The sequence below is a fragment of the Poecile atricapillus genome, chromosome 11 (genome assembly GCF_030490865.1).
Source record: "Poecile atricapillus isolate bPoeAtr1 chromosome 11, bPoeAtr1.hap1, whole genome shotgun sequence".
NCBI lineage: Eukaryota > Metazoa > Chordata > Aves > Passeriformes > Paridae > Poecile > Poecile atricapillus.
In genome coordinates, this window is record NC_081259.1 from 16,820,612 (window position 1) to 16,836,256 (window position 15,645).

At 41.3% G+C, this 15,645-nt stretch overlaps 1 protein-coding gene across 1 annotated transcript in view; it reads left to right on the forward strand.

Moving 5' to 3' along the window:
- Window positions 1–518: 518 nt before the first annotated feature.
- The window catches only part of USP3 (ubiquitin specific peptidase 3), a 42,437-nt gene continuing 27,310 nt past the window's right edge, over window positions 519–15,645 (forward strand). The window contains exon 1 of the mRNA XM_058847377.1: window positions 519–1,151. Within this exon, the coding sequence (XP_058703360.1) occupies window positions 1,061–1,151 (91 nt within the window). The 5' untranslated portion in view covers window positions 519–1,060. The remainder of the gene's footprint in view (window positions 1,152–15,645) is intronic.

Sequence of the window (15,645 nt, forward strand, 5' to 3'; positions counted from 1 at the left end):
TGCATATTGGTATTGCAAAGTACTGAGTGATAGAACTGTTGTTCTGCATTATCTGGTAAAGGTGTAACACAACATCTGTATTTTTATTACCACTTAAAGGTTATAGTCATAGAGTAGGAAATTCAGTAACAAGCTAAATTTGAGGCCAGGTAACACTTTACAAAAAAAGCTGGCACTTGCCTCAGACTGTGCATCTTCCAGAGCAGGGATGAGAGGCTGGACATGAGCTGGCCATCGGTGCATGCAGCCCAGAAATGCAGACGTGTCCTGGGGGAAGGGGGGATTCTGCCCCTCAGGTGAGACCTCAGCTGCAGAGCTGCCTCCAGCCCTGGGGAACCAGCACAGGAAGGACATGGAGCTGCTGGGGTGAGTCCGGAGGGGTGGAGCGGCTCTGCTGTGAGGAAAGACTGAAAGAATTGGGGATTGTTTATCCAGGAGAAGACAAGCTTCAGGGTGACCAAACTGTGGCCTTCTAGTGCCTGAAGGGAACTTACACGAAAAACGGGGCATACCTATATTGCAGAGCACGAAGCGACAAAGAACACGTGGGAACGGGTTCAGATTGAAAGAGAGCAGGTTTAGATTAGCTATTTGGATATTCTTTATCCTCAGGATGGTGAAGCACTGTCACAGGCTGCCCAGAGAAGCTGCGGATACCCCATCCCTGGAAGTGTTCAAGGCCAGGTGGGATGGGGCCTGGAGCCACCTGTTCTGGTGGAAGGGGTTGGAAGCGGATGCTCTTCAGGCTCCTTCCACGCCCCAGCACGCCCCGAGCTCCGGCAGCCGCTGCTCTGCTCTGCTCTGTGGGCCGGGCCGGGCCGGGCCGGGCCCCGCCGCGTCACTCGGCGCTGCCCCGGAGCGCCCGGCTGCCCGCAAAGCCCGGCGCGCGAGGGAACGGCACGCGGAGCGGACGGGAGGGAGGGCGGCTGCCCGCAAAGCCCGGCCCGGCCGTAGGCGGCGCGGAGCGGGAGGCCGTCCTTAAGATGGCTGTTGTGCGCGGGGCGCCGCCGCTGTAGTGCCGCGAGGAGCCGCCTGCCCGCTCCGCTCTGCCGCGCCCGCCATGGAGTGCCCGCACCTCGGCTCCAGCGTCTGCATTGCGCCCGACTCGGCCAAGTTCCCGCAGGGCTCGCCCTCCTCCTGGTGCTGTAGCGGTGAGTGCGGCCCGCGCTACGCGGCCCTCTCGGCCCGAAGTGGCTGAGCCGTTCCTTTGTCCTCAGTGCCCGGCGGCGGGAGGGCGCCCCGCGGGCGGGGGAGGGCGCGGGGGCGCGGGGGAGGGCGGCTGCCCCGGCCCCCACCCGCCGGGGCCGCCCCGCGGGACCCTCTGGAGGGGGCTGCGCCTCGCAGTCGCCGCCGCGCTCACGGGGGAGCCGCGTGTGGAGGCAGAAGCGGGGACTGCTCTCCCATCCCCGGCCCTGCCCCGGGCTTGCAGCGCTGTCCGGAGCGGGGCGGGCGGCGCGGACTTTCTGGCGGCGGGGCCGGCGTCCCCCGCCCCGGCGCTGCGGAACTCTGCGGGGCTGCGCTCCTTTTGTCTGCCGGTGGAGCTGCGTGCTCGCCTCTGCCCCGGGACCGCGGCCGAGGGGACAGGAGCCGCTGCTAACTGCGGGGTCAGTGTGTTCTTCAAATACGTCTGAGATTACTTTCTTTTTTATTTTAATAATACATTTTTGGAAGGACTTCAGACAGCGTAGTTTTAATAAGACTTGCGGCTGAAGGCGTCGCTTGGGACCCCCCTTCAGGCCAAGTGAACGTGGTCTGTGGGGGATTTGGGAGTCACGCTCACCTGCCTGTGGGTCGGTAGGAGTGTAGAGGTCGTCTTTTTTTTAGTACTTTGCTCTTTGATTTAATAATGCAAATATCCTGTCGTCACTACTGTCCCCTCGCATGATCTTGTTTGTTCAGGGGCATTCCCTTTAAACGTGCCGTGTGCCAGCTGTTTTAAAGTTAGTTTTCTCCACAGCTAGCCCGCGATGTTTGCTGTCGTTGTTTGTTTGCTGTGGTTGTGTTCGGCTGTGCTCCGTGTGTGAGCACTCACAGCCACATCGCTTTAACGGGGAAGTAGGCCCCGCTTGGAGAAGAAAGGGTCTTGTGCCTCTAGGCACCGAAGAGAAGGGGAGAAATTCTCCTTTGGGAATGACCGACCGAGGAGCACTGAAGGGCTGGTTGTATTTTAAGATGTTCCCTTTTTTTTAAAAGGAAAAATGGTTCTCCTTTGTCTGGTAGTGTCAGTGCCTTCGTGTGGGAAGGCTGCTACTTACTTAACTTCTTCCTTGATTGCAGTTTCCGGGAGCCAAGGTGTGGTGGTGTTTCTGCTTCCTTTTGCAAAACCAGTTATTTTTCTCTGTAATGCTTTTAATTTAGAGGGTGTACACTTTACAGTGGAGAAATGATTAGAAGGAAAGGAGAAGTACAGGAAAAATTGTTGTCCCTAATGTTTTTTTTACAAAAATTAAAAAAAAAAAAAAATTATTGACAAGAAGTTTAACTCTGTGAGTCTATCTGTTATCTTCAGAATATCAAGGGTAAGCAAAGTTGTCAACAGGAAGCATATGGCAGTGGGGAACCACCCTTCAGAGAACTTAAGAAAGATAAAAGTACCAAAATTTAAAATATATGCTGAGGTATTAATATAAGTTCCCAGCTTAAAATAATAGCCTGTTTATTGCTACCCTCTTATGCATTCTGCTTCTCAACAAAGAAGTTCAGCAGTTAGAACAATTATTTCTTTGTTGTTCGGTGGAGTTTCTCCCAAAGCAGAACTTAGAGGGAAAGCCCAGCTGCTGGGCAATCACCTGAGTTATTTTATAGCACCGAGGCAGGAGGAAGGTGTGAGGGTTTTTTGGGAACTGAATAATGATGGCACCGTATCTAGGAAGTTTTTTGTTTGTAATGCTTTCTAAGAAAGTAAAGATAAGTCACACAGTACTCACGGAGGTAACTTGAAGTCTTAACAAGTGGCTAGAGAAAAAAGCCTGAGTTTAGAACAGTCCAGGGAACAAACAGCAGGCTCTTGTTAATTTAATGCAAATTAAATGGTGGATTTTTTTTAAAACAAATGTTGCATTTCTACTAGTATAGTAAAGCTGTAGTGCCACAGTTCTTCCAGCTAGTAGTCATCCCAGGTTAATGTAACAATAGCAATGGCTATTGTTACCTTAAATCTCTAATAGTATACAGAGTACTGTTTTCTTGTTTTTACTCATTTTAGTGACATTAATCTATTTAAAGATATGTAACACTGGTCTATGTTAAGTCACAGTAGATACTATGTCTTATTTGCTGGGCTTGATGTAACTTTGTAATATAAAATTAAACAGAAAATGCTGCATGTAAATTAATACCTTGTCAAAATTTAATGCATTTCCTATTAATTTTGATGCTGTTTTCTAAGGTCGTGTGTTTTTAATTCTGTTTGATGGTGGTGGTGGTGTCCCTGTTGTAGGGATACCAGTTGGAAGGCAGTTTTCTGCCTGTAATTACAGGGCATCTCTCATCAAGTACAGTGACTTAAACTAACCCAGAACTTGTCAGTCCTGTTGGTAGTTGCTGCTGACCTTTCCAGACAAGGATAGTGATCCAGGAAACTTTCTGGAAGCCACCTGATGTGCCAGTGATAGCAAAATTTTGCAGAATAGGTTGAAGAGTGGGTTTTAGTTCAGACTCCCAGTGGCTATTTTTATCATTATCTGGTGTTCTAGAGGTTTGTGGAGCTGTAGTTGCCATGCTGAGTGATGTGTACACTGTTTAATTATCTTTTCCTCCTCTCTACACAAAAACTCTTGATTGCAACAATAACTTCACAGATTACCTATATGGAGACACTTTTGAATATTGTTACTTGATCTTGAATATTGTGTCACTGTGTAGTGGTGTTGTATTTGGTACTGATATTTGGAAGCCAGCCTTACTGAATACAGTAGTGAGTTGGTTAGAGGAGCCTATGCATCAGCCTGAGCTGCTCTGTTGGCCTAAATGAGTTTCCCTTGAAAGCTTCCTGCCAGAGTTGCTTTGGAGTCTTGTGATGAAGGAAGATTCTTAAAAAAGCACTGAGAGGAAGCACTGACAGCAAGGGTGCGATCCAAATATCAATGGGTTTGCTCTCTGTTAATAAGTAATGCAGTATGTTCATTTTAAAGTGGCTCTACATCTTGTCTTATGTTCCTGTTAGGTGATTTGTAAGTCTGAGAGTTTAAGGCCCCCCCATTTAGAAAGTGGTGTGCTTTCCCCCGGGTATTTAATCTGGTCAGGCCTGCTCTGTATAGTAAGCAGTGCAGAAAACAGCATGCATTTATTCGCTTTGAGAAGCTTCAAGATTATCAAAAGAGAGTGCAAAATGTTGGGGGTTTTTTTGTTTGGTTGGTTTTTTTTGCAGATCTGTAGGCATTTTGTTGTTGTAATTGGGCATTTAGGAGGCATATATGTAAAGTAGAAATGGTATAGAAACTGAAAATGGCTTTTAATCAATGGCTGTCATGTGAAATAATGTGGGCAGATATCTGCAAATTCCAATTGGAGTGCAATTTTTCCACGCACTTTGATTTCTGAAGCTTGTGCTGAAGCTGGAAGCAGAGTAGCTGGAGGCATTGGCAGTACTGTGTCAAAGACTGAAGCTGTTGCATTTGTATGATGTGCCCACACCTTCAGCACTGTTGTGCAAATCATGTAATTAAGAAAAGTACTCTAGAACAGCTCAGATGTGGTATTTCTCAATAGCTTTTCATAGACTCATCAGACCACGGGGAGCCCTGCCTCACCGAAGTGAGAAATGCAATCTCCTAAGCACACCTGTGGAAGTCTGGAGAGGTTTTCCATTTTTTTTTTCTGTGTGGTTGAGGATTCATTAATTGTTCTCGCTGGGCTCATTGGTTGTTCAGTGTAGAATCTGAAGTTCTGTCTTTAGAAGAACAGCTGTGGACTGATAAGATTGTGTCTGCTGAAATAGAGGTTCTGTGATTTTTGGTTTTTTTAAAGGGAAATTGTGCTTGTGAAGAATGCTTAAAACTTGCTTTTCAGATCACTGTCAGTTGAATACTTTTTTTTCCCCCTTAAATAACATAATTTTTTAGGTATTGAAGAGCAGTTCTCTGTGTAGACTGGTGTTTCCTGCAAAAGCTGAATTTATGTGCCTGGCATCAGTTTTTTGCATTCTGATTTCTGTTGTATAAGAGCTGTAATTGCACCAGTGGTCAGAAACATAAGTTATGGGGTTTGGAAATGACATTGGGAATATGAAAGACAGGACAGCCAGCATGAGCAAGCTGTTTGAGGCCTAGTGAACAGTGATTATGGTGGAAATCCACATGCTGAGTTAAGAACTTTGTGCATGTTTAAGTTACCAAAATATTTGGTAAATTCAGTTTGTTCAGAATAACTCTTGATATTCCTGAGTGCTTATTTAGATTTGAGGTCAAATGTTTTGGGCTGAGTAGAATTTTCAAGAATGTGACTGCACTGGGTCAGGCAGCTTTTGATGTTTGTTTTTTTTTGTTTGCCCCACCCACCTCCCATCAGGTTTTATTTTCTCAGTAAAATTAGTCCCACTGGTCTGCTTTCACTGGGGAAGGTAACGCCTTTCTGTCACACTGTGATTTTTGGCTCTGGACCATTGCAGTCAGTGCCAAAACAAGTATAGTGCAAAAGCACAGGTACAGACGTTACCCTCTTGGCTTTCCTTTTCATCCCAGCTGCTTCGTAGTGTTGCTTCTCCATTTCCATAAGTATTTATATCTCTGCTTTTCCAGTTTTATTACTAGGGGACCTGATTTCTTCTGTCTTTTCATGATTACTGTAATATAGGAGAATGGAAAACTTGCTGAAATTGGAGAGGGGTAGGTAGGACCTTATGCCTAAGAAAACGTCAGGTCTTTGCGTGTAAACTCAGGTTAAGAGCATGGACAGGGTATGGACTCTGTATTGTGTGTGTGAGGATTCCTTGTCACCCTACATCTGGAAAATTAATTTGGCCTGGAAATTGGCAGATTTATTCTGAAATTTAAATGACAAAGTAAATATATTTTAAAAATTAAACCTTTTTATTTAGTCACTTGAATTTCAGAGTTGGATACTCTTTCACCTTTTCATTTCTCTGGGTCTATGCAAGAATGTTTGTTAGTAACTCTAATTTGTAGGTTGTTATATCTCCTTAGATTAATTTCCTGGCTGTTTTAAGTTAGCTTGTTAGATTTGTTTTTTTTTTTCATACTCAGTCTTGTTTTCCTTAAAATTGGTTTGTTTTTTTTTTCTGTTTGAATTGGTTACTGATGTGTGAACTGACCATGAGGTCAGCAGCCACCCTGGCCTGTGAGAGCACTCTGCTTTGGAACCACTTCTGTTAGAAGATGCACATTTATTGAGATAGGATAAGTCTTAATTTTGGTCTTATAAGTTAGATGGAAATTTTCTTTTCATTTCAAAAAAAGTGACTCTTTCTTTTCAGTTGCTTAGTATCTTTAAAAAGTCAGTAAACTTAAATTGGTGGTGATTAATATTTTCTAGATTTTCTTAAAATTTTGTTTATACTCTATTCAATGATCATAATCTATCACAAAATTTGAACATAAGCCTGGGAAAGAGATGCTTCAGAGGAAAGAAGTAGACATTTAATACCATAATATTGCCTTTGAGAAACGAGATCTAATCTTCATGATGATTTTGAAGATCAACTTTGAAGGGCAAATTTTACTAGTGACTGTTCTAAGTATCCAGTGCTTTGAAATGGCTATTCAAAATGTGGCACAAAAGGAGACAGGATCATCTGATGCATTGTGGAAGCAGGATGAGACACTCATGTGTGCATGGTAAACTCTTGATTTACCTTAGATTGGGGCAGATCTCGATTACAGCTGGTTTCAATGTAAGCAGGATGATTTTCACCTGCCTTTCCCAAGCTCTTCAGGGTATACAGGTGTTAAACAATATCAGTGCTTTGTTTGTCTGATGATGTCACGGTGCTGAGGCTGACACACTTAGACTGGTTAATTTTTTTTACTGGTTACATGTGTGTCTGAGGTTGACAGAATGAAAATTTCAGATGCAGTGTGAAATGAAAGGAATGAAATTAAGCTTTGAGCCATTTCTCATTTGATCAGTAGCACTCACTTCATTTAGTAACCTGTTCATGCTTTGCTTCCTGTTTTGACTAACGTTCCTTACCTAGGTAAAAAGTGATTAAAGGCCATTAATTAAAATATTCCATGAAGATTAGAAAGTGCAATTTATTCAAAAATTTGGGTCTGAAAACCAGTTAGGACTGTTCTGATTTATATTTAAGTATTGTTGGAGGGAACAGATTTTATTGTAGAGTGAATTGGAATTGCTTTATGGTGCTCGTTATGGGAGTAGTGTAAGATTTTGTCCTTAGAAATTCTTTTCCTTGATTATAAGAGGATGTGTTAAATGGTACTTAATGTTAAATGGACATGATGAGTACACTTGGCATTTAGCAGTCTTACCTGGTATGTCAAAGCAATCCTCTGGGGTTGCCCTCTTTGGAATACCTTGCATAATTTTGGAAGTACATTTGAAACAAATGTAGTTTGAGATTTTTGTGGCAGATTTAATTACCCAGGTGAATCTAATCCCAATACCCCCAAGCAGCCTGGCAGAACAAGGTAAAGTTCTGGAAATTAGCCTGCCCCCAGTGGTGCAAGCAGTGAGCTTTTTGCCTGTGAAGCAAGGTGATACCTGCAGGTTTGGGGATGGGGATTGAAGGTCCTTATCAGTATCAAACAGAGACATACTGATTTTTCAAGGTAATTTATGGGTGGAAATATGAGCATCTGCTTGTCTGTGTTGAAATAGGTGTGTTTTCTCAAAAATAGCCTTGACCCTTTTAATTTTTTGGGGGTTTTACCCTTCTGTTCATGTTTTGATTTGGTAGTGTTTTCATCCACCACACATTTCTTTCTCTTGTTTTCTTTTGGTTGGTTTTTTTTTTTGTCACAGGGATGGTTTAATGTATGTTTTACTGGTATTGGGGAAGTAGGAATGTAAGAGTGGCAACTACAAACAGATTATTACTAAATTATATAAAACAAGAGACCTCTTTCTGTCTTTTCCTTCCTATTCCCAGCTTGAATATTTTTACCTGCTTTTAATTGCTGACTTACTCAAAATGACATTACACTGTTGACTTTGCTATGTTTTTTTTTGGCTGCTGTCTGAAAATGAGCATTTATGTATCTTGCTCTAACATAAAGATTGACTTTTTTTTTTTCTGGATGCTACTGCTACAGTGAAGAACAATATCTGTCTTTCTGTGAAGGCTAAAAGCATTGAATTTTAAAATAGATGTATTTAAATGTGTATGCTAATTAGTTATCAAAGTAGCCAAACAACTAAAAAATGGTTTTGGAGTGTAAAGGAGAAATAAAGGCAGTGATTTTTTTTTTAAATGCTTTTGGCCATGCCTGTTCATTAAGGTCAGACTGCCTCTAATGTTTTCTTTCTGTTTGTCTGTCCATACTTTTCACTTTGCTTTCAGGTAGGATGTGATTTTTGTGGTACATGCAGGAAGATCAACTGCTGACACGTCTACATTGTCCTGAATTTTAGCTGGACATGTAGAAAGATGAAACTTTGAGAAGAAATGGCAGTGGTGTAGCCTGGCAGCTGAATGTCTGTGTGTGATTCTGTCTCTCCCTCCCTTTGCCAGAGCAGCAGTGCAGGGAGCTCAGAGTCTCTGTAGCACTGCTGGGAGTGACCTGACTGGTTTGGCACCTTTCACCCCCCAGTTTGTTCAGCCACTTCCTGGGGACCTGTTTATACTGCTTACAAGTTTTCCTGACCTCCACGTCTTCTTTTCCATCATTGCACTGAGAGTACAGGCAAACAAAAACGCATTTTTGTAATATCCCCGTTTCTCAGTGTGGAATTCTGATTGCATAATCCAAGTGCTGAACTGAAGCCAGTGTGGTTCAGTGTAGGGGAGGGGAATTCCAGGCAGATGATCACGTTGTTCTCTGACATTCTTCAGCATTAGGAGTGTGTTGGGCACTTGGGTGACCTACTTACTCTGTGAGAAGTTGTGCACCTACCCCTGGTTTATATTTTCACTCAGGTGTTGTTTAGTATATCTAAATTATGTATGGTTTTCCACTGTAAGTGGGAATGGTTCACTGTAACCATCTGTGAAATTTCTTCTGTGACACTCAGCAATGCTTTTATTTAGCATGAGGAAACTACATGTACAGGTATGCTTGATGTGCAAAACGAGATTCTCTCTCCTGGTAAAATTTTAATAGTTTAATAAAGGACAGTAGGAGACAAAGATAATAAAGCAAAGTTTAGCAGCAGGGTGCTTGGCATTCAGGCAAGAGCACAGCTGCTGTTTCAGAGACACCCTTGACATACCTTTTCTATTGCATCAGCCTATTGCATATTCATAAACAGCTATGGATATTTAAACTTTTCCCCAAACCAGTTTACATGTTCCAAGAACTGTTTCGCATGGCTCCTCCTCGGGTCCGCCTTTTTACACCATGCATATTTCTTGGCCATGGTTTTAGTCCATTTTAATTATCACCTCCAGCTGGGGTTTTGGTCCATACTTTCTACAGATGGTAGGTGCTGATAGTTGGCGTATCAGTAGTGGGGGTCTTCATCATTCATACCTTCATTGGATGTTATCCCAACCAAGCAGGCAGTTCAATTACCATGAGCATAACTATATCGGCTATTTCATTACTATGTCTAAGTTCAGTTAATAACAAAGATAAAAACTGTATCTTTATAGCAAAGTTACTTTAACATTATACATATAGCATCCATTTTGATATTTGCAAAAAGACAGTATTATTATATGTACTTATAACAATGAACACAAATAGTAGTTTGACAAACTATCACTAAATGACTTGTCTTACTAAAAACCCAGTCTTCCTGATTATGGCTGAAAGATAGACAGAGGAAGTAACTTGGGGTTTTTCAATAGCTGCAAGTGAGGGCTGTTTTTTTCTTTAAATGTTCTTTGGAGTTTTATTTGAATTCTCTTACATTTGAATGTGATTTGAGTCAGGCTAGGACTTGATACTGCTGAGACTATTCTTCCTTGTGAAAGAAGACTTTAACGTTTTTCTGTGTTTAGTAATGCTTACCAGGAGACTTGCTTCCTTGTGAATTCTCTTGCTTTGATATAAATGTCATTGAAATTTCCTTAATCTTTTCTTAACTTTAGTTATGTGTGTCTTAGCTTGTTTTAAAACAAAGCATTTCAAATAGTATAATTTGGAATCTTTTCCCCTTCTGTCTGGTTTAGTTTTGGCTAGAATGCTGTTTTTGTAAAATATGTTAGAAGCTGGGAACCTGTTCAGTTGTGTTGGTGTATCTGTACTTAGCAGTAAGGAACTTACATTGCCTGTTAGGGATTTTTACATGCTGCTGGTAAAAATACTAAAGTGCCTTGGAGGACACCTATGTGTTCTTTAAGGCTTGTTTGCTTCTGGCAATAAAGTGTTTTTTCAGTGCCAGAGTGTCTGATTCTGCACATATCCACATGCTCTGCAGTCTTGGCTGATGTTATGTGATGAGGAATATTTGATGTGATTTGTAATATTTGCCTTACGGTGCTGTTTATTGAATATGCTGGTTTATAACTGAGTTTGTGGGCCAGGAGGAAAGAATGCACATGGCTTTTAAATGTTGTGATTTAGTCCATTCATCTTGGTGGAAAATCCTTGGTTCCTGTCTCAATTTAAACAACTGAATATTTCATGGTTTGGGTTTTGAATGTAGAGTGCATGGGTATTCCTTGATGTGGAGCCTGCAGCCTAGGTGAAAGCTGTAACTGCTAGGCTAGGTGGAAGTTTCACCCTATCTCTTGCTTTGTCTCACTGTTCCCCTGAAGAAATACTTACAGGAAGGAGTTGTCAGTCCTCCCTCAGCTTTTAGAAGTTGTTTGTAAAGATGGTCTTTGAAGGGTAGCAGGTACGTGCGTTAAACTTGAGATGTTCACATCTTGAATGAACGGGGATTTTGTGGAGAAAACTCTCTTGATTTATTCAGCCTTTGAAGAGACTTGTGCCTGCATCCAGAATGAGTTCCAGAGCTGTGAATTCCAACAGTGGGCAGAACCTTTTTGCAGCTCTAGTATGTAAACCCAGAGGAGGGACCACATCCAATGTGTTTGTCTCCTTGATGTTTCTCATAGGTTAATATCTTGAGTGAGTCCCCACTTAGAGCACCAGCTTTCATGAGAGACTCAGACACCTGATACCTGTTGTATATTATATATGGAAAGTTTTATGTGTTCAATTCTGAGCAGTTTTGGCATATCAGCTTACAAATTTTGTATAGAGTGATGGCTTTTGGGGTATCTTCCCCTTGGCTGCAGTTAAAAGTATTTAAAGGACTAAGGTGTATGGGCTAGTAGGCTCAGTTCTGAGTTATGTTGGCAAAATTCTTTTGGTAAATGATTCATTCTCTCATTCTCATCTGTAAAATGGAAATGGGCTTTCTGAGAAATGCTCTGAATCCTGTGACTGAAAATCTTTGCATTTGAAATGCTGTTACTAATTTTTTTATAAATTTGGTTAAATACTTTTATTTATACTGTACTGAATTTTGTCACCAGGATTTTTGCATGCAAATTTCTCCCACCTTTACTTCCAGATTCTTGGAAAAGGTAGCTTTCACTCTGATTCCTTAGACCTGATGTGTCACAGCAGAAGGGTCATGTTACAAAGAAGGGGTTTCTCATTTTGGTGTGTGGGTTATTGCTGCATTTTTCTTCACATGTTGCTAGTGGAGTCTGCCCAGCTCTCTTGCTGCAATTGTCAGGTTCTTCAAGGAGCAAAATGGGACTCCTGCTAATAAATCATAATTAAACAGGACACTGAGAGATTTTAAAGGCAAAGTTAAGGTAAAGGTGTGGGAAAGGAAATGTAGTCCATTTCTTACAACAATATTGTGGGTTTTTTGGATAGGCACATGTGTGTCACATGATACAGCGTGCTGTATTTACATAGCATAGGTATGTGTTTGTCACCAAGTGCTTGTGTTTGTAGGATGATTTCCTCAGCACAGTGTCAGTCTACCACTGACACCATAAGTGTGTAAATACTGTTCCTTCTTCTGAAGTGGAGCAACAGTGGCATTTTTTTATTCAGTTTAGCTTGTTTCTGTATAGCTGACCCACTGTGTGAACATAAAGTGAACTGACCAGAGGTCAGTTGGTCTGGATATGTTTCTGTGCAGGTCACTGTGTTATTGAGGTGGTGTTACAAGGCAGTGCTGCTACAGCTCCTTTTGAGAGCTTAGCTCAGGCTGTCTGGTAAAGGCTGTGGGATTATTTGAAATAGTTTGGTGACCCTAATCTTGTTTCTATTCAATGACCTTTTAATAGAAGGACCAAAGCATTGCTCTTAATGTGCTAATATTTGGTGTGTGCTTTTCTTTAGTGTAGCAGTGAAAGGTTATTTTAAACCCTGGCTGTAAGCGCATTTCTGTAGCAGCTCTGGCCCAGGGTCATTTGTGCTGTGTTGATGGCATGGCTGTGCTGCTCCCAGATCGCTGGCAGCAGACACTGCATCTTGCAGGTTTCTGAACTTGGCTGCTTTACAAAAACTGCTTCCTGTTTGTCTCTTCCTCTTCCTGCTGCTTTTTTCTGTTGCCAGTTTCTCAGCTATGCAGTGTGCTGTTTAAACAAACCCATTAGTTACACATGGGTTCTATATTTTTGTATAGCTGTAACTTTCCTTCAGTGACAGTCTGCATCTTTGCTGTGTAAGAAATGCAGTGTTTGCCCAGAGTGGTCATGCTTCACACGAGTGCACTTGGAGTCGCTTTTCAATAAGAAAAAAAGGCAAACACAAGAAGTACATATTTGCATGATCATGGGGGTAGGGGTGGGGTGGGGACACTGTAGTGAGAACACCAAACTGATCAGCTGTATCTTGCTCATTCTACCTGGCATAACTCAGTGAACCTTATCTGGGTGATTTGCAAAAAGTGAAAGCTGTGTGGATGTCTGTGAGTATTCCCGAAGTTATGTATGAGTTTTTGCTCTCCTGGGGATGGATTGATTTTCCTCTTTATTTAGAGAGGGCTTTGCAGGCTGTATAACACCTCACTATTCAGGTTTTACTTAGAGAAATCATTCTGCAAAAGAATTCTTCCTATTGCATGTTGAAGAATTGTGTTTCTAAGCTTCTGAATTATGATTTTGATGTTAGGTGGCAAATGGCCTCAGTTAAGATTGTGGCATTGCAGCTTTGCTTTCCCTTTTATTTTGACACATTAGTGTCGGCTTTGCCCGACCACTTGAATCTATTATAAAAATTGAACAAATTGAGGCAGTTGGTAACTCTTTCAGTCGTCAAACTTTCATTCAAGCTGAGAAAGCAGCCAGTGTTCCTTGGCCTGTATACCACTAAATAAGACAGATAATTTTTTTTTTTTACTGCGGTTACAATGATTGAACATAATTTTAATCTAAAGTAAGGGATGCTAATGTAATGCTCCCCTCTCTTTTTTAATTAGTGCTAAAAGAAAAACAAGCCAAACTCCCAAATTTCAAATGGAAAACTGATTATGGAGCAAATATATCTGTACCTGTAGAGATGGGTTTGAAAGTCATTCCTCATGATTTAGTATGAGTGTCTGACCTGGAAGTCCAGAACACCCAAGTCTGTTTTAGGGGTCAGTTTCCAGGACTGTATAATGTTCTTTGAATTGAAAAAGGATTTGCTATGGATCTCTCACTTCTGGTCTACTTTAAAGCTTACTGCATTAATGTCAATACCCCATTTGAAAGGAATAATGTGAAGTGTCTTTACACATGAAGCCAACATGTCTACCTCTATTTTAGATTATAAGTAGTTCTGGACAGTGACTGTGATTGTGCTGTGCATTCCATGGTGTCTGTCTTGATAGAGTCTTGACTAATGCCTGAAACTTCCATTCTAATTTAATTTATAAAGTAGGAAGATGATAATGGCTTCAGGATCTGAACTGAGGAATGCCTGGAGAGCCAGGCTTTAATGCAGCTATCTGCTGAGCCAATGTCAGAGAAATACAGAATGCAATCTTCAGCAATGTGTTAAAAAAAATCAGTTGTGTAATTCTCTGAGAACAGAGCAATTGGAGGTCACAGATTTAACACTGGATTCTGTATTTGATCTTAGTGGGAGTCACTTCCATGTAGTGTGAGTTTTTTGTGGGTGGAGATGTTTGTGCAGAAGATAAACTACACATTTCTGATGTGATGCAATTGGAGCAAAGTTCTTCCTAAAAGTTAAAGTAAACAAATGAGCTGTCTTTTCCTATTCCCTGATACAAAAGATGGAAAATTTTAGTGCATGCAATCTTTTTGGTATTTTGCAGAGGTTGGACTTGTTTGCTGGCTTTGTGTAGAACATTTAAACCTGCAGAATGAGCACTTCTTCAGAATAATTTACACTTGACAAACAAGCACTACAGGTATTTAAAGTACCTGAATGTGAAATTGTAATTGTCTGGTAGGGGTGGAAAGTAGGTGTAATAGTTTCCATCATAGTGCTTTGACCTTCTGGTTGAGAACCAGTTCCATGCATAGATGGTAACAAAGTGAAAGCAAACATGTTATTCACAGTAGGAAATTGCTGTTAGGATTTAAATGCTAGGGAGACCTGTCTATGTTCCTGGCATGGAAAGTATAGGGCAATGTTTATCCACACAGCACTTAAACACGAGATTAAGTGCATGAATGATTTTGGCTTTTTTTCTTTCCTTCTGGTTAATATTTTGCATTGCAGTTTGTAAATTCACGTAGATAATACTGCATCAGGGTAGACCAGTGGTTCCTTTAGCCATTATTAATTGATAATAGCTGTTTAATATCATCCCTTTCTTTTCTGTTTGCCAGTGTTAAATTTTGGGTTTCTTGGTAACATTTTGGTCAAATTAGACAAACTTATTCCCCGTTCCTGAGTTGAAACATAAACCAAAACAGCCCTACCTGGCTGCCCTCTATCTATTGCAAGATGACAATTACAGCTGTGGGAATAAGCAGCTTTAGAAACAGAAAAATTGGGTTTTGCAGAACCAATGCCAGATAACTGAGACATGTGAGAAAATCTCTTTCTCAAGTAAAGGAAGCTGAAGGAAGCAGTTCTGGAGTCTTGACTAAAGAGTTTGAAAAAGTTACTTCATAAAATATTTCTGGAGAATGTGCCTTTTTTCCCCCATGTAACACTGTAACATTCTCATTTTAAACATGCCTTGGATTTAGCTTTTAATTGAAATACAGCAGCTTTTCGTAATAATGAATTCAGGTGCAAAAACCAGTTGTTTAAAAAGCAGTGTACTCTTTTATTCCCGATTTAAATAAAAAAAGGTAAAATCTGGTAGTGGAAAAAATATTAGCTCTTCTAAATAGCTAAGCTTGTCAGTTCTCTGCTGAGTCAAAATTGACCTCTTCATTTTTAATGAACATTTAATTTCACAAAAGAAACTACTTTTCTTAGCTTGGTTTTCTCTGATAGCCTTGGATCTTAACAGTTTGCTATATACCATGGTTCGGAGCTTGGTGAACTGTATTTTGAGTTTTGCTACAAGTCCTGAATTAGCATGCTCAGATGATCCTACCCTGGAGCAGCTTCTGTGCTGCTTTAGTTCTTGTTTTAAGGTGTGACTCCAGAAGGGGGAGGGCTGTTCTCAAGCTTTCCCACAATA